This window comes from Amblyraja radiata, chromosome 5 (genome assembly GCF_010909765.2).
Source record: "Amblyraja radiata isolate CabotCenter1 chromosome 5, sAmbRad1.1.pri, whole genome shotgun sequence".
NCBI lineage: Eukaryota > Metazoa > Chordata > Chondrichthyes > Rajiformes > Rajidae > Amblyraja > Amblyraja radiata.
The window spans coordinates 90,322,657-90,346,466 of NC_045960.1; the positions used below are offsets into that span (position 1 = coordinate 90,322,657).

Below are 23,810 nucleotides of genomic sequence, written 5' to 3' on the forward strand. Positions count from 1 at the left end.
TGCATACTGGCGTTGTGTCCTTGGGCAAGACACTTCACCCACCTTTGCCTGTGTGTGAATGTGTGTGAATGTGTGTGAGTGATTGGTGGTGGTCGGAGGGGCCGTAGGCGCAGATTGGCAGCCACGCTTCCGTCAGTCTGCCCCAGGGCAGCTGTGGCTACAGAAGTAGCTTACCACCACCGAGTGTGACTGAGGAGTGAATGAATAATGCGATGTAAAGTGCCTTGAGTATTAGAAAGGCGCTATATAAATCCCATCCATTATTATTATTATTACAGTCTTAGGGTTTAGGTTTAGGATGTGAGGGTTGGAATTGAGATTAGTATACTGAATAGAATTATTGTTGGGATTTGGATGTTTGCTAGGTTTATAATCACGAGTTGTGTTTGGCATACTGTACACAGAGCTCCCATTGGGGTAAGGTTAGATGTAAAGTGGTGATTAATGTTATGATTAAATAAGGGAGTGTTTCATGTTGCAGTTAGATTACGTTGAGTACGATTATGACAATCTTGTACTTTGTTATGGGATGTGTGTTATATCTAGGATTGGCAATTTATGAGTAGGTATATTGTGAGGACCGCAAATCCTATTCAGCATTATTGTAAGGATTGTGAGCCTGATTAGGATTAGGGTTGAGTTGAGTGTTAGAAACTGTGCGTTCATCATTTTTATGGACTACATTATTTCGCAGGAAAATTTCACTATGTTGGAAATCTGCCAGACTCAAAAATATTTATTTCTTCAAGTGGGCCTGTGCTTAATAAAACACAGCATAAACAATTAATTTGTTTCCTCTAACAAGCTGACAGCAGTAAAGAACTAGCTTGTTCCGGGAAAATTTTAATTTTGACATATTCGCCGTTGGCAGTGCTTGGAGATAAGGATATCTTCGATCTACTCTTTCACTTAGTTTGGAGTAATTGGATTCCTTGGTCATTTTCAATCCTGCTCATTAATTTCCTGCATGTGCCGTAGTTTGTGCTTACTTCTCTTGCTGGTTATTACCAAGGCAAAAGCCGGAGCAAATGCCAGCCCGAGTGCCAACATCATTGCCAGAGCTACAATCAAACTCACTGGCACTGTCAGTTTCACCCAACAAGCTGATGAAGGTGGTTCACCTTCAGACTTCAGAGATACAGAGCGGAAACAGGCCCTTCAGCCCACCGAGTCCTCGCTGACCAATGATCACCCCATACACTCGCACTATCCTACACACTAGAGACAATTTACAATTTTTACCAAAGCCAATCAACCTCAAACCTGTACGTTTTTGTGGTGTGGGAGGAAACCAGAAAACAAGGAGAAAACCCACGCGGTCACGGGGAGAATGCACAAATTCCGTACTGACAGCACCCATGGTTGGGATCGAACCCGGGTCTCTGTGTCGCCCCAAACTAACCTGTTAATGGCCTGAAGTAGGGAAGATTGAGAGACTGGCAAGCTTTGTGTGTAGGGTCTACAGTGTGCTTTAGTGCTGTAACTACACACTGAATCCAGCTCTGCTGCATTTTCCATCGCACCTGAGCTGAGCCTGCTGAGGTTTTGTGTAGGCTACTGATGTCCCCATTCACAATCCCAAACACAGGTCTTGCATCTAATTTAGCCCCAATCACTACAGTAGTTTGAGATACAAACTGCCCCCTCACTTGGTGAGCTCCTGGTTCTTTTCCTCCTGAATCGAGCAAGGAAGCAGAAAGTAAGCAGAGAGATACATCAGAGGTAAGCAGAGAGAGGGTGCAGGGAGAGGGGACAGAGAGGGTAGAGATTGACAGGACGCACAGAGTAAGGAGAGTCAGGGGGAACGGGGGGGGGGGGTGGAAATAGAGGACACATCAAGGGGGAAATAGAGGAGATCATGCTCAGAGAGGGGGGAGAAAGGTGGAGTAATGCAGTTGGGGGGAGGAAAGAAGAAGGAGAGAGAGAGAGAGAGAGGGAGAGGGAGAGTGTTGGAAGGTGAGACAAGGGAGAACAGGTAGACAAATGGAAAATAGTAAGACTAATGGAGGATGAAGAGGGTAGAGAAAATGAGATTGAGAATGAGACAATAGAGAAGGAGCAGAGCTTGGTGCTGGTGAGATTTCCACTGCTGCTCTGTGGACTGAGTCATTCTCTACAGACTGAGGATTCCAGGGCTGCCAACTCTCACGCTTTGAGCGTGAGAGTCACGCCCTCAAGCAAACTCTCACGCCCTCACGCTCATCAGAAATTTCTCACGCTCAGTGGTGAGAAATTTTGTGATCAACGAAAATGTCAAAACTCGGATAAACTGCATGGTCCGCGGGTGTTGGAGAGCAGGGGTTGCGGGAGGGATGGGAGCAGAACCAGCGACCGGTGCAGATGCGGGGAGCCGGGACGGCAGAGTGTTTGCCGGGGCCGGCGTGTCGCTCGCTGCAGCTCTGGCCATGGAGCACTCCGGACAGTGCAAGAGTCCCCGGGCTGCGGAGCCGTCGGAAGCGTTGCGCCGCTGCCGCTGCCGCGAGAGTCTCTGTGCCGAAGGGACAGACTCTCAAAGGGAGGTGGAGAGAGAGAGAGAGAGGGGAAGGAGACAGGGAGACAGTGGGGAGAGAGAGAGGGGGGTGAGAGGAGAGAGAGGGGAGAGACGGGGGGGTGTGAATGGAGAGAGGGGAGAGGGGGGGGGAGAGAGGGAAGAGAGAGGTAGGGGAGAGAGAGGGGGAGAGTGAGGTGGGAGGGGGGGGAAGTGAGAGAGGGGTGAGTGGGAAGAAAGAGGGAAGAGAGAGGGGGTGGAGAGGGAGGAGAGGGTAGGAGAGAATGGGAGAGAGAAGGGAAAGAGAGAGCGGTGGTAAAAGAGAGAGAGGGGAGAGGGTGAAAGAGAGAAACGGGGGAAAGAGAGAGATAGGGGGCAAAGAAAAAGAGATAGAGACAGAGGAGAAAGAGAGGGGAGAGAGGGCAAGGGGAAGAGTGAGAAATGGGGAAAAGAGGCAGAGAGAGGGGGGAAGAGAGAGAGGTCAGAGGAGAGACAGAGAGGGGAAAGAGAGAGGGGAGAGTGTGTGGAGAGGGAGAGAGAGGGGGAGATAGGGAGGGAGAAACTGGTTGGGGGAAGCGAGGGGGAGAGAGAGGAGAGAGAGGGGGAGAGAGAGTTATGGGAAAGAGAGGGGAGAGAGAGGGAGAAGGGGGAGAGAGAGAGGGGGAGAGATTAGTTATGGGAAGAGAGGGGAGAGAGAGTTAGGGGAAAGAGAGGGGAGAGAGAGGGAGAAGGGGGAGAGAGAGAGGAGAGAGGGGACAAGAGAGAGTGGGAAGAGTAAGGTGGGAGGAAGAGAGGGGGAAAGAGAGGGGGGAAGAGAGGAGGAAAAGAGAGGGGGGAAGAGAGAGGGGGGGAGAGAGAAGAGAGGGAAGGGGAGAGAGAAGAGAGGGAAGGGGAGAGAGTGAGAGGGGGAGACAGGGGAGAGAGAGGGGGTGAGAGGAGAGACAGAGGGAGAGAGGAGAGAGAGAGGGGGGAAAGAGAGGGGGAGGGGAGAGATAGAGGGAGAGAGAGAGAGGGGGTAGTTGAGAGGAGAGAGAGCGGGAGTCTCTGTGTCGAATTTGCCCAGGTGACCGGCATGGATCAGGCTGCGGCTCGATGCATCCTGGAGGACAACCAGTGGCTGCTGGAAGTAAGTACCAAGCACTGGGTTGAAACGGTAGAAGATAGTGGACTTCAAATGGGGGTGGTTGGAGAAAGCATCCTGCTTGCCTGCTTGATTTTCACTTACTGTAACTGCAGGAAAAATGTTCCCGATGTTGGGGGCGTTCAGAACCATGGGTCACAGTTTAAGAATAAAGGGGGGGGGAGTTAGGACTGAGATGAGGACAAACTTTCTTCACGTAGAGAGTTGTGAATCTGTGGAATTCTCTGCCACAGAAGGCAGTGCAGGCCAATTCACTGGATGTTTTCAAGAGAGAGTTATATTTATTTCTTGGGGCTAACGACATCAAGGGATATGGGGAAAAAACAGGAAAGAGGTACTGATTTTAGATGAATAGCCATGATCATATTGAATGGCAGTGCTGGCTCGAAGGGCGATGGCCTATTCCTGCACCTATTTTGTATGTTTCTATGCTTGAGTATATGGCAATAAAACTCAATCACTTGATTTTGAAGCATTCATGCATGGTGGAGGTATAATGTAGTCATAGAGTGATACAGTGTGAAAACAGGCCCTTCGGCGCAACTTGCCCACACCCGCCAACATGTCCCAGCTACGCTACCTCCAAACCTGTCCTATCCATGTATCAGTCTAACTTTTTCTTAAATGTTGGGATGGTCCCTGCCTCAACTACCTCCTCTGGCAGCTTGTTCCATACACCCATCACCCTTTGTGTGAATAAATTTACCCCTTAAAAAGTTACCTCTTAAAAATACTTCATCCAAAAAACATTGAAATCATACTTCTACAGTGCACTAAAACATGATTTTAATACATCAAATTTCAAAAGGTTCCTACCCTTCTTCCACACCCTCTCCCCACTCGGTTGCTCCACTCCCTCATCGGGTACCCCCAAAGCCAGTGATCAGTGATCGCACAGCCTGCCCCCTTTCAAAAACGCTCCAATCCAATTTAAAGCCTATATATTGCATTCAAGTGTAAGTTATAAGACTCGCTACTGTATGCACCATATTGCACAATTTCAAGCTGAAAAATACAAATGTTCCGTACCAATGGGAGGGGGCACCCTCCTCCCACCCACCCTCCAGTGGCGCAACGGTGGAGCTGCTGCCTTACAGCGCCAGAGACCCAGGTTCGATCCTGACTGTACGGGTGCAGTCTGTATGGAGTTTTACGTTCTCCCTGTGACTGTGTGGGTTTTTTCCCAAATCCCAAAGACATACAGGTTTGCAGGATAATTGGCTTCTGCAAATTGTCCCTGGTGTGTAGGATAGAACTGGTATACGGGTGGTCGCTGGTCGGTATGGACACGGTGGGCCGATTGGCCTGGGTGAGGATGCACCATGAGTGAGTGAGATGTTGCCTGCACCGTGTGATGGGGTGGGGGAGACAGACCCAATTACAAAGTGCATTGGACAAACACCTCAGGCGGAGGAGAAGGTGAGGCCTCCGGGAAGGAGCATGGGATTTGAATGAAATGCACAACACAGCCATGCTCTGACTCAGCTCCTTCAAGCTAGTCCAGACTTCAGGAAACTTTCAGTTCGGAAGAGGAAGCCAAGTGCTGACCTTAAAATGTATTTTCATTTTAATGAATCACGGGTTTTCCATGCACATCCTGCAGACGTGATACTGGAGTTTAATGTTACACCACCTCCCCCAACCCATTCCCCCCCCCCCCCCCCTCCCCCCTACATGCCGAAAGGCAAAAAAACAGCAGTCTGAAGAAGGGTCTCAACCCAAAACATCACCCATTCCTTCTCTCCAGAGTTGCTGCCTGTCCCGCTGAGTTACTCCAGCATTTTGTGTCTATCTTTGGTGTAAACCAGCATCTGCAGTTCCTTCCTACATATTCCGCATTTATTTTTGACTGGTTAAAAATAACTGACGTTGTGTTTCTCTGTGTTATTCTCAGTTGGGATAACGAGTCACCAGGGAGTGACGCTGATCCATGGGACCCCACCATCAAAATATTCAAAATTCCCACTTTGTTAATGGCCTCTCGGACAGGCCATTAACAAATGGTCGGCGCAGCAAGCCACGTCTGTTTAATGACTTCCGTATTGCAGGCCCCCGATCCCTCATCTTTACTACGGATGTTCGGTCACTCTACACCTCCATCCCCCACCAGGAAAGCTTTAAAACCCTCGGTTTCTTCCTCGAAGGTAGAACCAGCCAATTGTCATCTATGGACACTCGCCTCCACGCACCTTTTCATACTTCCATTCCCTCTCTTCTGATTGTTAGTCCGAAGAAGAGTCTCGACCCGAAACATCACCTATTTCTTTTCTCTAGAGATACTGCTTGACCGGCTGAGTTACTCCAGCATTTTGTGTCTATCGTCAGTAAACCAGCATCTGCCTTTCGTTCCTACATCTTTATCTTTTTTACCAAATTTACGCCCTCTTTCGCCACCTACTTACTTTGTCATCCTTATCCCTCCTCCTTATTGGAATATGCCAGTTCTGAACATTGATAAGCTGTCCTTTAAATAACTCTTGTCAGATGCGGACTTACCCAATAACAACTGCTCCAAATTTACTCACCCTATATCCTGCCTATAATGTCTTAAGGGCCTGTCCCACTTACGTGTCCTTGGCATGCAAATTACGTGACCTCGTGGCCGCGTTGAGGCGTACGTGCATCGTATGGCCGCACGGGGCCAGTCCCACTTAGAAGCGCGGAGGGGTATGTAGTTGTGCGCGGCATCGCGCGGGGCTCCAAAATTTTTGTAGTGAACTAAATCTTCGCGCGCCAACGACCTGTCGCGGAACTGACGGCCAAAGTGGGACAGGCCCAAGACCCTGGCGTGACGGAACGTCTCGCCTTCACCAGCAGCAGAAGCAGGCAAACGATTGCCGAACTCGGCCTGGGGCTCACGGCCGTTGCAGTCCGGATCCGCCCCCACTTCTACTCCCAGAGCGGGGCCAAGAAAATTGAAGATAGACACAAAATACAGGAGTAACTCAGCAGGAACAGCAGCATCTCTGGAGAGAAGCAATGGGTGACGTTTCGGGTCAAGACCCTTCTTTCAGACTGAAGAAGAGTCTCGACACAAAACATCACCCATTGCTTCTCTCCCGAGATGCTGCCGGTCCCGCTGAGTTACTCTAGCTTTGTGTCCATCTTCAAATGACGCCACGCGCTCCAGACAGCTGTGCGTATGCATGTAATCGCGCCTGACCATCGCGGCTCAACATGACCACGAGGCCGCGTAATTTGCGTGCCAAGGACACTTAAGTGGGACAGGCCCTTTACTCCAATTTCCCTAATCTAATATCCCTATGGAGCTTATAGAGTATTCAAAAGATCCTTTCATCGGTCTTGCATGGGTGAGGTCCATGTCAGAGCGGAGTTGGGAACAAATTGGGTGGGGCTGGGTGACTGTGGTCGGGGCGGTGAGGGCTGGGGTTGAGGCATCTCAAGGCCAATGCTGAAGTCTAGTTCATCTCACGAGCGCTGGGCAATTGTGAGGGGTCAAGACTCGTGCAGAAACCTGGGCAGATGACAGGGTATCACTCTGCAAGCCTGGCATGTGCCCATACTGATACCTACATCTGGCACCGCTGGTGACTGCACTGAGCGTTGTAGACTGGAGATGGAACTCCGTGCATGAGCAAGAAGGAAGAGTCAAGAGGGTCAAGTCGACAGTGTTTTTATTGTCATATGCCCTGAAATCCTGACCATGGGTGCTGTCAGTGTGGAGTTTGCATGTTCTCCCAGTGGCTGCCTGAGTTTGCTCCGGGTGCTCCGGTTTCCTCCCACACTTCAAAGACGTGCAGGTTTGTCGGAGTGTGTGCAGGAGTGAACTAGTGTATGGGGAGTCACTGGTCGACGTGGACTCGATGGGAAGAAGGGTCTGTTTCCATCCTATATCTCTAAACTAAACTAAAGTATAATCTGCTTCTGGTTTTGAGACAAATGGACTTCAACTATTGATTGTAGAGGGCGGGGGGGGGTCGGGGTGATGTTGTGACAGGGGATCAGAAAGGGATGGTGAGGGAGTTGGAGAAAAGTTGTGGGGACAGAGTTGTAAGTAGATTAGAGGTAAAATGAGGGGAACGGAGAGAGGCTGTGAGCAGATTAAAAGGAAGGATGTGAATTGGTTAGAGATTATGACCTGGTCAATTATAAATGAGTTCCAAATTGTATCACGTCAATAGCTGTTCACAGAAGGCTGTTCTGCCCATTTAGAATCTCTGCACCTAAACCATCCCCCACCCCCTCGGTCGATATCGGCACCCATTTCATTGTGATTGGGAGAAAGGTTACACTGAACTTTCTATTTGGAGAAAGCTTAATTTAATATCAGAATAACCCTCGTAACATTTCTCTTGGCTTGTGTTTTGCAAGCCCGTGTTTATTTAATTGATCAGTGTTTCGGCTGACTCTTTCTGGAAGTTGCGGGATTCGATACTTCCTGCAGGTTCAAAATGTTGACAGGATCAGTTATTGGAAAGGTTAGAAAGAATGTAGCACTTGCCCCATCTCATCTCTAACATTTCATTAGCTCGGCACTCAATACCTTCTGCTTGGTTATCCAATTAGTGCCAGGCTGCCAGTATGTTTGGAATAGAGGAGAGCGGTCCATTGGGAACGAGAGTTGCTGACTGTGAGAGGAGTACGAAGGTAACTCTTCACCTTCTGTGGACGCCTGGTTTCTTGATTAGTGCAATTTGTAAAGAAGCACCATTGAAGTAATCCATACAGTGCTGTGCATGGCCTGTGATGCTCTATTCTCACAGACACTACTTTGCTAACACCGTATCCAACAATAACCATGACACTTTCGATTTACAGAATGAATGAATTGTGCTTCAGTTTTCTTGCTCAATCAATTTCCTTGTTCCCGTTGATTTTTTTGTTTTCTGTGAAGTGTTTTGAAGAGGATTGTTACTCTGCCTTTATTAACCTGGATTTTCACTGGAGTCTTTAATTTCTGCGAAAGAACCTTGAGTTGTTAAAAGATTCCTGAACTTGATTCTTGAACAGATGGCTTGGGAGGGGTGTGCCTCAGATGGGTTTTCTGGTCCACTGAGGCTAACTGCAGATGAACAACAATAACCCAGGCATACTGCTTCATTGTAATTCAGTGAGATATGAACACCTCATCTTCAATCATGCTTGTGATGAGGACAAATTGATGCAGTTGCACAAAATATGGAGCTATAAAGGAGAATTGAACATCAAGGCAAACACCACAGGACCAATGGCTGGACTGTTTACAGACAGTTCATGCACATTTCAGAGCTACTTCACAAAACCAAGGGAGCAATGGGGTAAATAGACGGAATGAAAGAAGCAAATACAGAATGGCTTGTATTTATAAAGCAATTTTTGTAAGTTCAGGATGTTTTACAGCTAACGAACTACCTTCCTGCTAATAATAATAATAATAATAATAATAATAATAATAATATCTTTTAATGTCATTGCACATGAGTGCAATGAGATTTGGTATGCAGTTTCCATCCGATGTCATAACTTAAGTAACTAATAAAATTTAGATTTAGATACCCCGAGAACATGGTTTGTAAAAGAACATTACAACAGTAAAATAGTCAAAACAGTTCAAACAGACTAAAGTGCAGATGTGTCTGTGCGACGTGACCATCCGAGGGAGACAGTCCAGGGGGGGTGTGGGCCACTCAGCAGGGCCGGTTCAGAGCCACTATAGCTCTGGGGATGAAGCTGTTCCTGAGTCTGGAGGTGCAGGCGTAGAAGGCCTTGTAACGTCTGTCGGAAGGAAGTAGTTCGAACAGTCCATTACAAGGGTGTGAGGAGTCTTTATGGATGCTGACGGCCTCCCTGAGGCATCGTGTGTGGTAGATGCCCTCATAGGCTGGTAGCTGTGTCCCAATGTGGTAATGCTGTAATGTGGTCCAGACTGTTATCTGTCATAGGCCGAGATAACCAAAATGAATCGGAATAAGAGTGAGAAACAGGGTCGGAGATACACAGAGGAGGAGTAAGAGAGGAAAGAGAGAGTGAGTCATAGTCATACAACATGAAGACACTACTCATCCTTGCCAACCAGTTTTTATAACTGACCAAGTCCAATTTGTTTGTGTTAGGCTCATATCGCTCTAAGCCTTCCCTATCCATGCACCTGTCGAACTATCTTTCAAACATCATCTTTGAACCAGCCTCTTCAGCTTCCTCTGGTGTTTCAATCCATAGACACAGTACATTCTGCATGAAGAAATTGTCTCGAGTCTAAGTCTTTCCCCTCTCATCGTAAACCTATGCCTCTTTATTCTTTAATCTGGGAAAAGGCTGTGACCATTCACCTTATCTATGACTCTCATGATTACATATACATCGATATAAAGGGTCTGTCCCACCTACGTGACCTATTTGGCGACTGCCGGCACCCGTCATAGGTCGCTGAAAATTTTCAACATGTTGAAAATTCAGCGGCGACCAGAGAGACGTTACGACTCTTTGGAGACCTCTCATGACCATAGGACACCTCTCACAACCTTACAGCCTGTATGGTCGTGAGAGGTCTCCTATGTTCGTGAGAGGTCACCTGCGACATGTCGCCAGGGGTCGCCTGGATGGTCGTGAGAGGTCTCCTATGGTCATGAGAGGTCTACGAAGAGTCGTAGCATCTTCCTGGTCACCGCTGAATTTTCAACATGTTGAAAATTTTCGGCAACCTATGACGGGTGCCCGCAGTCGCCGAAAAGGTTGCGTAAGTGGGACAGGCCCTTAAGGTCACCCCTCATCCTCTTACCCTCCAAGAAAAAAAAGTCCCAGCCGATCCGGCCTCCCTTTGTAACTCAAGCCCTCGAGCCCTAGTAACATTCTGGTGAATCTTTTCTGCACTCTTTCTTGCTTAATGACATCCTTCCTATAGCTAAACTACACACTATACTCCAGCAGCATCTCATCAATGTTTTGTACAGCCGTAACATGACTTAAAAACATCTGTACTCAATACACTTAGCAATTGAAAGCAGGCATGCCAAGTGCCATCGTCACCACCCTGTCAACCACTGTCTCCACTGTCAAGGAACTAGTCCTAGTGCCCCTGGGTCTCCCCACTCTGCATCGCTCTCCGGACCCCCAACATTTACTGTAAAGGTCCTCCCCTGGCTTGACTTACCAAAATGCAAGGGAAAATACCAGAGCAAATGCTAGAGAAGCAGAGGCAGAAAGATTGGGAGCAAGAGAGATAGAGGGAGAGTGGGCAAAATAAAGGGATACTTAAAGAAAAATAGGGACAGAAGAATGAAGAGAGTTGGTGTGGAAGGTCGCCAAAAGAAAGGGGGTGAAAGAGTTGCTTTTCTCCCAGAATGTGTCCTGTGCTGCAGTCAGTCTCCAAAACCAGTGTTTAATATTAGATGTCCTTCCTAAACTCATCTGCCCCTCTCTTGTCTCCTAATTGTTTTTCTCCCTCAGCCCTCTCCGTCCCTCACATTGCCTTTCTTCCCCTCCTCTCTTCTTACTCTGCTCCCCGTTCTCGCCTCTCCTCAACTCAATTCTCCTGCACTCTCTTCTCCTCCACCGCTTTCGTCTCCTCTCTCCAATGATTCTGTTCCTTCTGTCAAAACTCTCCTCTTCTCCCCACCCTTCTCCTCCTTTCCCTATCTATTTCCTTATCCTTCCTCGCTCCCGATTAATCAACCCTCGCCCTAATTTTTCTTTCCTCTCTGTGAATCTCTCCCACCCCTTCTCAACCACCTTTTCCCGAGCCTTCCGCTTGCCACCGCTCAACTGCCCCAACCTATACCTATACCCAGTGGCGGACTGGCCAGGGTGTCAGCTTGCCCGATGGCAAGTGAGCCCCTGATGAAGTCATAGCAAGTGATGGCAAGTGGGCCCCTGTTAAATGATAGCATTGTAGTTGTGGGTGGGCTCCCTTTGTTTCCTGGCACCCAATATTTTTAGACCCAGTCCACCACTGCCTATACCTCTATCATCAGGATCTGTGTTAACAGCAGAGAAATTCATAAACGATCAACTTAGAAGTTTGGATAAAGAGCCGCGTCTCCACGTTTGCTGATGATACAAAGATTGCAGTGTTTTAAGCAGTGACCACTGATACTCAACATCTCAGATGGCTAAACGTCATGCCTATTCCATGACAGCTGGAAGCATTAAATTACAAAGAGAATGGATAAAATGAATGGGCAAAGCTGTAACAAATGGATTTCATGGTAGCCAAATATAAGATTCTCCCTACTTGAACTGGAAAAGAACTGGAAAAAGTATTACTAAACGATGAAAAGCTGGAACCAGTCAAGATTTGAAGAGCCTTAAAGACCCAAGTACATGCATCCTTAAAACATCACAGACAGATGATCAAAAATAATCAAAAGGGCAAGTGGAGTTTAAGATGATTGGTAAAAATGGCAGAACAGTCATGTGAAAAATAAGTGAGTCTTGTTCATACAGGTGGAAAGAGTGATAGGAATAGCTTGCAAAGTAATGTAAAAAAGAAAATTGTTGAAATACTTGGAATAGTGAAAAGGGAGGAAATGGGTAGTAGATGGCAACTACTGGATACCATAGACCTTGCATGGAATGATGGCAGGAATGACCTTCTGTGCTGAAGTGCTGACCGGTTGCATCGTAGCTTGGTTCAGCAACTTGAGCGCCCTGGAGAGGAAAAGACTACAAAAAGCAGTAAACACTGCCCAGTCCATCATCGGCTCTGACCTTCCTTCCATCAAGGGGATTTATCGCAGTCGCTGCCTCAAAAAGGCTGGCAGTATCATCAAAGACCCACACCATCCTGGCCACACACTCATCTCCCTGCTACCTTCAGGTAGAAGGTACAGGAACCTGCAACAACCAGGTTCAGGAATAGCTACTTCCCCACAGCCATCAGGCTATTAAACCTGGCTCGGACAAAACTCTGATTATTAATAACCAATTTTCTGTTATTTGCACTTTATCAGTTTATTTATTCATGTGTGTATATATTTATATAATGCTATCTGTTTTGTAGTAAATGCCTACTATGTTCTGTTGTGCTGAATCAAAGCAAGAATTTCATTGTCCTATCAGGGACACATGACAATAAACTCACTTGAACTTGAATAAGGCAGAATGTTTCCATGAAGTTTGCTTTAGTAACAGAAGTTGTGTTTCTGAGAGGCGTGCTGCCGTAAGCATGGATCCATTCCCCATGCTGAATTGCAAGCATTGACATCGGATAAAGACTTTGCCTCGGACCTTTATCTGGTGGGCAGTAGCAGCTGCGAGAAGCACTTTGAATTTAGTGACAGACAAATTGGAGCTACCAGCATGACTGCATTGCCCACTGTCATCAATCAGGGAGGGTTGGTCTTGCGGTAACCAGCAGCAGCTGGAAATCTAACCAATCCACTCCAACCAGCAGCGGATTACGAGCCCTGTTTTCCCCAGGGGAGGAATTATGCTTCCCTGATCAGAAATTCCAGGAAGGAGTTGGAGACAAAAACAACAGCTGCCTCCTGTCATTTCAAAGCACGTGGAAGGACAGGCCTGAAAACTCGGGAGAAGGTTGGGATGATGAGCGTGGCAATCCCGTGTCAAAGACCCTCTTGGAGCAGAGGAATGGAGGATATCAATTGGCCCTTTGAGACTAGTATATGAAAAGGAAGTCTTTCAGCTCTTAGAGCTCCAGATGTGGCCTCCTTTACATTGGCGAGACCAAGTGTAGACTAGGTGACCATTTCGCCACACACCTAGGCTCGGTCCGTGAAGGCCTGTTGGATCTCCTGGTTGCTCACCATTTTAACTTCCCTTCCCATTCCCAGACAACCTTTCTGTCCTGGGCCTCGTCCATTGCCAGAATAAGGCCACAAGCAAAATTCAGGAACAGACCCGGGTTCGATCCTGACTACGGATGGAGCAGCACAGTAGCGCTGCATTACAACGCCAGAAATCTAGGTTCGATCCTAGCTACTGGTGCTGTTTGTACATTCTCTCCGGGTGATCTCCGGTTTCCTCCCACGCTCCAAAGGTTTTTACGGGTTTGTGGGTTAATTGACTTGTATAATTGTAAATTGTCCCTAGTGTTTGGTAAGTTAGAGTTCGTGTTCGGGGATCGCTGGTCGGCGCGGACTCGGTGGTCCGAAGGGCCTGTTTCTGCTCTGTATCTCGAAAACTAAACTGAATTAAACAAGACATTTCTTCTCTCAGAGAGCCATGAATTGACTTCTCTAGAGAGGCAGAATCATAATAATAATAATACATTTTATTTATGGGCGCCTTTCAAGAGTCTCAAGGACACCTTACAAAAATTGAGCATGTATAGGAAAAACATGTAAGGGGAATGAAATAAATAGTAGAGACATGACTAGTACACAAAGTAAAGACAGAATTCAATACAAAACACAGCATGAGGCAATTAATGCACAGATGAAAAGGGACGGGGACGTGGGGCTAAGGATAGGCAGAGGTGAAGAGATGGGTCTTGAGGCGGGACTGGAAGATGGGGAGGGACACGGAATGTATGTTGAAGACGGGGACTGGGCAACTGAGGACGAGCCTCAACAAGGACCACTGCGTCATTATCCAGACGTGGCCAATGCACAGTCCAGGAGGAGCAGGCGATATCTCATCCACGTTGCCTCCATCTTGGGGGCAGCATGCGCTGGGAGTGAGTCTCCAGCAGTGCAGGAAGGATCGGACTGGAGCTGGACCCCTCTCTATGCCCCGAGCGATCCCGCCATCAGATAATATACGAGAGTCGCCCCTCTGAACCGTCCCATTGGTGGATAACATGACCGTGGGACCCACACGTGTTGACAGTACTGAGAAAATGAAGTGGTCATGAAAGAAACCACAGGGATTGGTTAGTGAAGTGGACATTTGTGTATGTAGCAGCTGTTGGTGATGTTATTGCTTATTGTTTGTCACTCATTAAATGATTGCCTGCTGGAGTCCTAATCCTGATGCTTAGATGAAGGAGGATGGGGATCTTTAATTGGCCGACTTAATGGCAGCCATTTATTTAATTGTGCCATTACGATTATGCATAAACAAAGCTCCATTAAATCAACAGTTGTCATAGAAATATTGTCCACAGATTTGCTTGCCTTCCTCCAGATGATGTGCTTCTGAATGATCCATTTTCTCAGGAATCCTTTCAAAATAAAGCACGGTAACTAGCTGAGCCTTTCCTCCACCAATCAACCCCAGACCACTTCTCCCACTCACTGTGGCCAGAGGCAGGAATGCACACTCTTGTAGCCACCCCACTCCCCTCTTATACGATGAATGAGCAGAAGTGTGCAAGACAAAGAGCAACTTTGCAACTTTGCAAAGTTTGCAACTTTCACCATCTGTCCTTAGGGATGTGATTAGTTTTAGAGTTGCAGCATGGAAACAGATCCTTCGGTCCACGCCGACCAACATTCCCCGCACATTAATACTATCCCACACACACACTAGGGGCAATGTTACAATTTTACCATGCCAATTAGCCTGCAAACTTGTACGTCTTTGGAGTGTGGGAGGAAACTGGAGCTCCTGGAGAAAACCCACGCAGGTTACGGGGAGAACGTATGAACTCAATCAATGAATCAATCAATCAACCTTTATTGTCATCTTGCAAAGCAACAGTTGTACAGTGCAAAATGAGAAGACATTTCCCAGGGAATACCGGAGCATCGCACATAAAACTTAAAACATTTCACACATAATAACAGTAAAAACAATCCAGTCCCTGATGATACAGTATAAATAGTTAAAAGCAGGTAAAACAGCAACATTAAAATACAGTAAAAACAATCATTAAAATGGCCAGGGCAGCTGATTTGAGTGGCCAGTGCCAGAGTTATTAAAATGTCAGTGCAAAGCCGCAGAATCAGGTGGAGTGACTGTTTAGCAGCCTCACAGCCTGTGGCAGGAAGCTGTTTAGCAGTCTGGTAGTCCGGGCTTTGATGCTACGGTATCTCTTGCCTGATGGCAGGAGATACAGATGTGTGTGGAGGGGGTGCAGTTTGTCCTTAGCTATTCTCAGAGCTTTTTTCAGACAGCGGCTCTGGAACAGTTCTTGTACCGAGGGTAGGGAGACGCCAATGATCCTCACTGCTCCCCTCACTACCCTCTGCAGAGCCTTCCTGTCTGAGTTCTGTATAGAGAGCACCTGTAGGATCTAACCCGGGTCACTGGCGCTGTAAGGCAGCAACTCTGCCGCTGCACCACCGTGCCGCTGTTATGTAGAGGAATAGACCCACGCAGTATCACTTCTTCACAGACCCTCGTACTGTGGTCAGATGATGCACTTAGATGAAGCTGACAGGGATATTGGAGGAAATGTCCTACTGTGCTAATGAGTTATCTGCTGAGGCTTTAAGTCCGTTACCAGTTCTTAATGGAGTCAGTAACCAGGCTAGTTGTGCTATATTCTGCAAGCAGATCTCTGTAACTTGAAAAGGGTGCAGATAAGATTTACGAGGATGTTGTCAGGACTCGAGGGCCTGAGCTATAGGGAGAGGTGAACAGGCTAGGACTTTATTCCTTGGAGCGCAGGAGGATGAGGGGTGATCTCATAGAGGTGTATAAGATCATGAGAGGAATAGATAGGATAGATGCACAGAGTCTTTTACCCAGAGTAGGGGAATCAAGAACAAGAAGACATAGATTTGAGGTGAGAGGGGAAAGATTTAAGAGAAACTTGAGGGGCAGCTTTTTGACAAAAAGGGTGGTAGTTGCATAGAACAAACTGCCAGAGGAGGTAGTTGAGGCAGGTACTATCACAACATTTAAGAAACATTTAGGCAGGTACATGGATAGGTTAGGTTTAGTGGGATATGGGCCAAATGCAGACAGGTGAGACGAGTGTAGATGGGACATGTTGGTCGGCGTGGGCAAGTTGGGCTGAGGGGCCTGTTTTCACTCTGTATGACTCTGATTTCATCTCATGGCAAGAAGTTATCATTAGTTCTGTCAATGTAAGGCACCAGGGAGGGGAAATCAAGGCTCTGCTTCCCATCCTTTACATACAAACATAGAAAATAGGTGCAGGAGTAGGCCATTCGGCCCTTCGAGCCTGCACCGCCATTCAATATGATCATGGCTGATCATCCAACTCAGTATCCTGTACCTGCCTTCTCTCCATACCCCCTGATCCCTTTAGCCACAAGGGCCACATCTATCTCCCTCTTAAATATAGCCAATGAACTGGCCTCAACTACCTTCTGTGGCAGAGAATTCCACAGATTCACCACTCTCTGTGTAAAAAATGATTTTCTCATCTCTTTGCTGCATGACATTTGATAGAAGTAGCCTGGCAGTCACCAATTGATCCGAACAAATGCTGCATGAATCCATTGACTCTAGTGAATGCAGTGGACTAGGAGTGTGCCTTCAGGGGATAATGGTGGGGAGGTGAGATGGAAAGCTTGGGGAAGAACTGTTGGTAACAGGAGCAATAAGACTAATCAACCCTCAAAGTTGCATCACCATTCAGTAAGATTGTAGTGGCCTGGTCAAGGTCAGGAAAAGACCAGTTGCCAGGCAGATTCAAAAGAAGCTTTTTATTCCAACAGTCAGAGTACACACCACGACACCCTTGAGAGAACCCCTGGGGAGTGTCGTCAGGAAACCCCGTGGCAGACCAACGCCCCTGTCCCTCAATCGGCGAGGGGGATGATCCAAGGAGTGGCCTACCCCCCAGGGACCGCCACAGGTGGTTGTTGCGGAATTCTGTAGCGGAATGGCTTCAGGCCACCGCGTGAAGCGGTCCACAACGGTGAATAGATACGTCATGCCCTGCGACGACGGCAGCGGCTCCACGATGTCCACGTGAATGTGGTCGAAATGTTTCTGAGGAATGGGGAACTCCTGCAACGGCGCGTGCACGTGTCGTTGCACCTTGGCGGTCTGGCACGGGATGCAAGTGCGCGCCCAATGTCCAACCTCCTTCCGCAGCCCGTGCCCGTGCCACATAAAGCGGGAGGCTACCAGGGCCGTTGTCGCCCTGATGGAGGGATGCGCAAGTCCATGGAGCACCTCAAACACCCTGCGCCGCCAGGCAATGGGGACGATGGGTCGCGGAACTCCAGAGGAGACATCACACAGCAGCGTGGAACCCCCAGGACCACAGACAACGTCCTCCAACTGCAGGCCCGAAACCGCCGTTCCTTCCGCCACAAGATCATGGCTAATCCAATCTCACCCTCAATATTTTCCAACTCGCTCCATGGACTCCTTGTCTCCCCTAGTTTAAATATCTCCCAGTCCCTGTCTTGAACATACATTTGATGATTCTGCCTCTCTAAAGATTAAATTCATGGGCCTCTGAGAGAAGTAATTCCTTGTTTAATTTAAAAAAGAACTGCAGATGCTGGAAAAATCGAAGGTAGACAAAAATGCTGAAGAAACCCACCAGGTGAGGCAGCATATATGGAGCAAGGGAATAGGTGACGTTTCGAGTCAAGACCCTCCAGACTAATGTGGGGGGGGGGGGGGGGGGGCGGGAAAAGAAAGGAAGAGGCGGAAACAGTAGGCTGTGGGAGAGCTGGGAAGGGTAAGGGAAGGAGGGAGAAAGCAAGGACTACATGAAATTGGAGAAGTCAATGTTCATTCCGCTGGGGTGTAAACTACCCAAACGAAATATGAGGTGCTGCTCACTCTGGCCATCCGCTGTAACCAACCAGATCCCCCGGTGGCTCAGCACCAACTCCCCCTCCCATTCCGAATCCAACCTTTCTGTTCTGGGCCTCCTCCATGGCCAGAGTGAGGCCCACTGCAAATTGGAGGAGAAGCACCTCATATTATGCTTGGGTAGTTTACACCCCAGCGGTATGAACATTGACTTATCCAATTTCAGGTAGTCCTTGCTTTCTCCCTCCTTCCCCTCCCCGTCCCACAGCCTACTGTCTCCGCCTCTTCCTTTCTTTTCCAGCCCCCCCCGTCCACATCAGTCCGAAGAAGGGTCTCGACCTGAAATGTCACCTATTCCTTCGCTCCATAGATGCTGCCTCACCCGCTGAGTTTCTCCAGCATTTTTGTCCACCTTGTTTAATTTAGTTTAGTTTAGAGATACACAGCGGAAACATGCCCTTCAACCCACCACGACCACGCCCATCGGCGATCCACACGCAAGAACACCATCCTAAACACATTACTACCAATTTATCAGCAGTTCCTTCCTACACAGGAACAATTTACAATTTTACCAAAGCCAATTAACCTGTACATCTATGGAATGTGGGAGGAAACTGGAGGTCATGGGGTATAAACTCCGTACACACACCACCAGTAATCAGGATTGAACCCGCGTCTCTGGCGCTGTAAGGCATTAACTCTACTGCTGCGCCAACAATTCCTCATCATAGAAACATAGAAACATAGAAAGTAGAGGCCATTCGGCCCTTTGAGCCAGCACCGCCATTCATTGTGATCATGAATCCTATCCATAACCCGTGCCTGCCTTCTCCCCATATCCCTTGACTCCACTAGCCCCTAGAGCTCGATCTAACTCTCTCTTAAATCCATCCAGTGACTTGGCCTCCACTGCCCTCTGTGGCAGGGAATTGCATAAATTCACAACTCTCTGGGTGAAAAAGTTTTTTCTCACCTCAGTCTTAAATGACCTCCCCTTTATTCTAAGACTGTGGCCCCTGGTTCTGGACTCCCCCAACATTGGGAACATTTTTCCTGCATCTAGCTTGTCCAGTCCTTTTATAATTTTATATGTTTCTATAAGAAGCCCTCTCATCCTTCTAAACTCCAGTGAATACAAGCCTAGTCTTTTCAATCTTTCCTCATATGACAGTCCCGCCATCCCAGGGATCAATCTCGTGAACCTACGCTGCACTGCCTCAATCACAAGGATGTCCTTCCTCAAATTAGGAGGCCAAAACTGTACACAATAAACCAGATGTGGTCTCACCAGAGCCCTATACAACTGCAGAAGAACCTCTTTACTCCTATACTGAAATCCTCTTGTTATGAAGGCCAACATTCCATTAGCTTTCTTCACTGCCTGCGTCATTTTCAGTGACCGGTGTACAAGGACGCCCAGGTCTCGCTGCACCTACCCCTAACCTAACCCCATTGAGATAATAATCTGCCCCTTGTTTTTGCCACCAAAGTGGATAGCCTCACATTTATCTATATTATACTGCATCTGCCACGCATCTGCCCACTCACTCAACCTGTCCAGGTCACCCTGAACCTCCTAACATCCTCTTCACAGTTCACACTGCCACCCAGCTTTGTGTCATCCGCAAACTTGCCAGTGTTGCTCCTAATTCCCTCTTCCAAATCATTAATATATATGGTAAACAGTTGCGGCCCCAACACCGAGCCTTGCGGCACTCCACTCGCCACTGCCTGCCATTCTGAAAAGGACCCGTTCAATCCTACTCTTTGCTTCCGACCAACCAATTTTCTATCCATTTCAACACCCTACCCCCAATACCATGTGCTCTAATTTTAGTCACCAGTCTCTCGTGCGGGACCTTATCAAAGGCTTTCTGAGAGTCTAGATACACTACATCCACTGGCTCCCCTTCATCCATTTTACTTGTCACATCCTCAAAAAATTCCAGAAGATTAGTCAAGCATGATTTCCCTTTCATAAATCCATGTTGACTTGGACTAATCCTTTTACTGCTATCCAAATGCCCCATTATTACCTCTTTACTGCCATCATCTATCATCACTACCTTAAAAGTTCTTCCCCTTATTCTGAAAGCATATGTACCCAAATTTCAAACAAAACCCATTAGAGAAACTAACCTTTCAGTATCTACCCTGGCGATTCCCCACAACTTTAGTACATGCCCTCCTCATTGTGCTTAACCCCAATATATGGGCCTATCCAGCTTAGGCTTACTTTATATTCCATCTTTTCAACCCAGGAATCGACCACGTAAACCTTCTTTGCACTGTTGCCTTCTTTGCATCAATGTAAGTACATAATTCTTAGGCATGGAGACCAAACAGCATGGAGTTGTCAGGGAGCGGTCCTGTCCTAGAAAGTTGCATCCGTTACTTTTACACTCCGCAGCCTCTGCACTAAAGGCAGCTATTCCAACAGCATTAATTACTTGTTGCATCTGCATTCCAGCCTTTTGGCTTTCTAGCATTTTCACTGCCAGATTCCTTTTTTTAAGAGATCCAGTGTGGAAGCAAGTCCATCAGCCCACCGAGAACACACCGACCAACAATCACCTGTACACTAGTTCTATGTCACCCCAGTTTTTGCATGCTACACACTAGAGGCAATTTACTGAAGCCAATTATCCTGCAGACCTCAATTTCCTGATTTTTCTGCCTATTTCAACTAAATCTCACCCAGTCTCCACAACACCCTGGGGTAGCAAATTCCAGAGATTCGACAACTTCTATGAGTAGATTTTGTAATCCTATTATACTTAACTAATGATTTGTTTTCACTCTTCCTTCCACATTGTGGCATACTGTGCATCATCTGCCAGGCAGGCTTGTTTATGCTGCCTATACTCTCTGCTGGCTCTTTGTATCATCCTCACAGTTTGCTGCCCCACCTATCTTTGTATAGTTAGCCGCTGGAGGAGATGAGTAGAGAGTACCTGGCCTGGGAAACATCTTAGTCAGAGGGGAAGGGGTTAATTTAGAAAAACTTTGTTATCTAACCTGCTGTCTCGAGACATTGTGCAACAAGGGTAACGGAGCAATGAGGAGTTCACAGCCATTCGCCAACTGCCAAACTCACAAGTGTGCGTGCAATTTGGATACTAGCGTTTTGGGAGTGATTAAGATTGTAAAACACTCTTGCCGTTTGTTGCAATTGCACCGAGTATGAACCACTTGAGCTCCGAGCTCCACACGTACAGTTCATGAAACAATCTCGCTTTCTCAACCATGTCTCACGCCATCTGTTCAGCTCACACATGGAGTCTGAATTTAAAAGGGAACTGTGCGGACAGATTGAACAGAGATACTCACAACAGCAATGCAGCAACAATGGCCATTCCCATTCATGTTGTCCTGGATTACATCTTCAGCATCCTCCTCACAATGTGGGACCCAAGACTATACACACTGCTGCGAGTCACCGGTTTACCTTTTGTTGAACTATTGTTGGACGTAACTAGGAATTAGTTCACTCAGTGGATCTTCCTGTTGTGAGACTCCACTGCCTTTTTAGGATTGGGGTGTTTTACATGACAATCAGTTTCAGTCATTTACTGTTTTAGGTATGTATCCAATTAGCTACTGACCCTGCTAAAGGCTCTATGGGGTAAACCTCTATGGGGTAAACCCACAACTTTCAGGTATGGGAAACCCCCATGGACTTTAAAGAGCAAGGTGGGGGTGGGGGTTGGGGGTTGCAGCGGACACAGCTGCCTGGAAGTATTTGCTGATTCAGCTCATTCTGAGTGACTGAATTACACCAGTGATTAGATTTTGGAAACACGGTTAGACGACATGGAAACGCTGCCTATACATGTTCTCCAGAGATGCTACCTAAGCTGATGAGTTACTCCAGCACTTTGTGTCTTTTTTTTTGCAAGCCAGCATCTGTGGTTCCTTGAGTCTAGAGTCATTAGGCTTTGCAAGGCGGATGCGCGAGCATTAAAGTCGAGGTTATTTCTTTACCTTGGGTATTATTTCCACTGTGATTCCAAAGTAAAGTTTGGGTACAAAATTCAGCACGAAATCAGCAAACTTCAACGTTTCTACTGCAGTTGTACAGGGCGTTGGTGAGACCACACCTGGAGTATTGCGTACAGTTTTGGTCTCCTGATCTGAGGAAAGACATTCTTCCCATATAGGGAGTACAGAGAAGGTTCACCAGACTGATTCCTGGGATGTCAGGATTTTCATATGAAGAAAGACTGGATAGACTTGGCTTGTACTCGCTAGAATTTAGAAGATTGAGGGGGGATCTTATAGAAACGTACAAAATTCTTAAGGTACACAAAATAGCTGGGGAAACTCAGCGGGTGCAGCAGCATCTATGGAGCGAAGGAAATGGGCGACGTTTCGGGCCGAAACCCTTCTTCAGAATTCTTAAGGGGTTGGACAGGCTAGATGCAGGAAGATTGTTCCCGTTGTTGGGGAAGTCCAGAACAAGGGGTCACAGTTTAAGGATAAGGGGGAAGTGTTTTAGGACTGAGATGAGAAAAATATTTTTCACACAGAGAGTGGTGAATCTCTGGAATTCTCTGCCACAGAAGGTAGTTGAGGCCAGTTCATTGGCTATATTTAAGAGGGAGTTAGATGTGGCCCTTGTGGCTAAATGGAATCAGGGGGTATGGAGAGAAGGCAGGTACAGGATACTGAGTTGGATGATCAGCCATGATCATATTAAATGGCGGTGCAGGCTCGAAGAGCCGAATGGCCTACACCTGCACCTATTTTCTATGTTTCTATGTTTTATAAAATCCAAAGCTCTCAACTTTCATTTTCAGTGCATTCAAAGTTAGTTGGGTCAGGCAGAGGGATGAAGCTAGCACGGATCCTGCCCTGTATTACCATCTCCATATTTTCATGTCCTCCTTTCCCCTTCCATCCAGTGATTTTGCTGTCCTACCATTCTAACTGCAGTCTGCCCCAACCCAGCCAACCCTCCCATCTGTTAACCCTCCCTCTCACCACCTTTACTTCTGACCACTGGTTTCTCTAACTGACTCCTCTTTTTGTTCACAGGTTCCTCCTGGTCTTTGGCTGCTTGGTTCTGTCGGTGCTCTCTACAATCCCGGAGCACGCCACACTTGCTTCGCACTGTCTCTTCATCCTGGTGAGAGCCTTTCGCACGGGGAGTTTGTGTACAGATCACTGCATGTGTTGTGCATGTTTGACATCAAAGTCCTCGAATCCTGCAGGCTGTGCTGAAGTAGAAACACAGATGGGGGCGAGATTGTGATAGTTCTCTACTTGAGCTCATTGCGAACTTTCAATGCATTTTAACTGGGCAACAATCAGTTTGTTGTCGAAATGGAAATCAAAGCAGCTAAAAGTCTAATACAAATGGCAACCTGAAATAGACATCAGGTCAAAAAGACCAAGGGGTTGCAGTGAACAGAAGCTCCAGAATTAATGCTAGCATTGTATTAAATTACTGCAGACATAACAGACAAATCGCTCACACATTCACCCATTAGTCACACTCAATAACTATTAATAACTTGGATCTATCAGCTAGTGCCAAAGCCACAGATCATCCGTTTGCACATCCATCACTCACACCCGTCGATCACTCACACTCATCATTTTCTCGTTCCCTCACTCCTGCACGCATCACTCCATTGCTCATCCTCC

General features: G+C 47.3%; 1 protein-coding gene across 1 annotated transcript in view; it reads left to right on the forward strand.

The window, feature by feature from the left end:
- Window positions 1-17,268: 17,268 nt before the first annotated feature.
- Window positions 17,269-23,810, forward strand: part of kcnq5 (potassium voltage-gated channel subfamily Q member 5) — a 53,219-nt gene continuing 46,677 nt past the window's right edge. Inside the window, exons 1-2 of the mRNA XM_033022083.1 lie at window positions 17,269-17,357; window positions 23,199-23,289. Of these exons, the coding sequence (XP_032877974.1) occupies window positions 17,269-17,357; window positions 23,199-23,289 (180 nt within the window). The remainder of the gene's footprint in view (window positions 17,358-23,198; window positions 23,290-23,810) is intronic.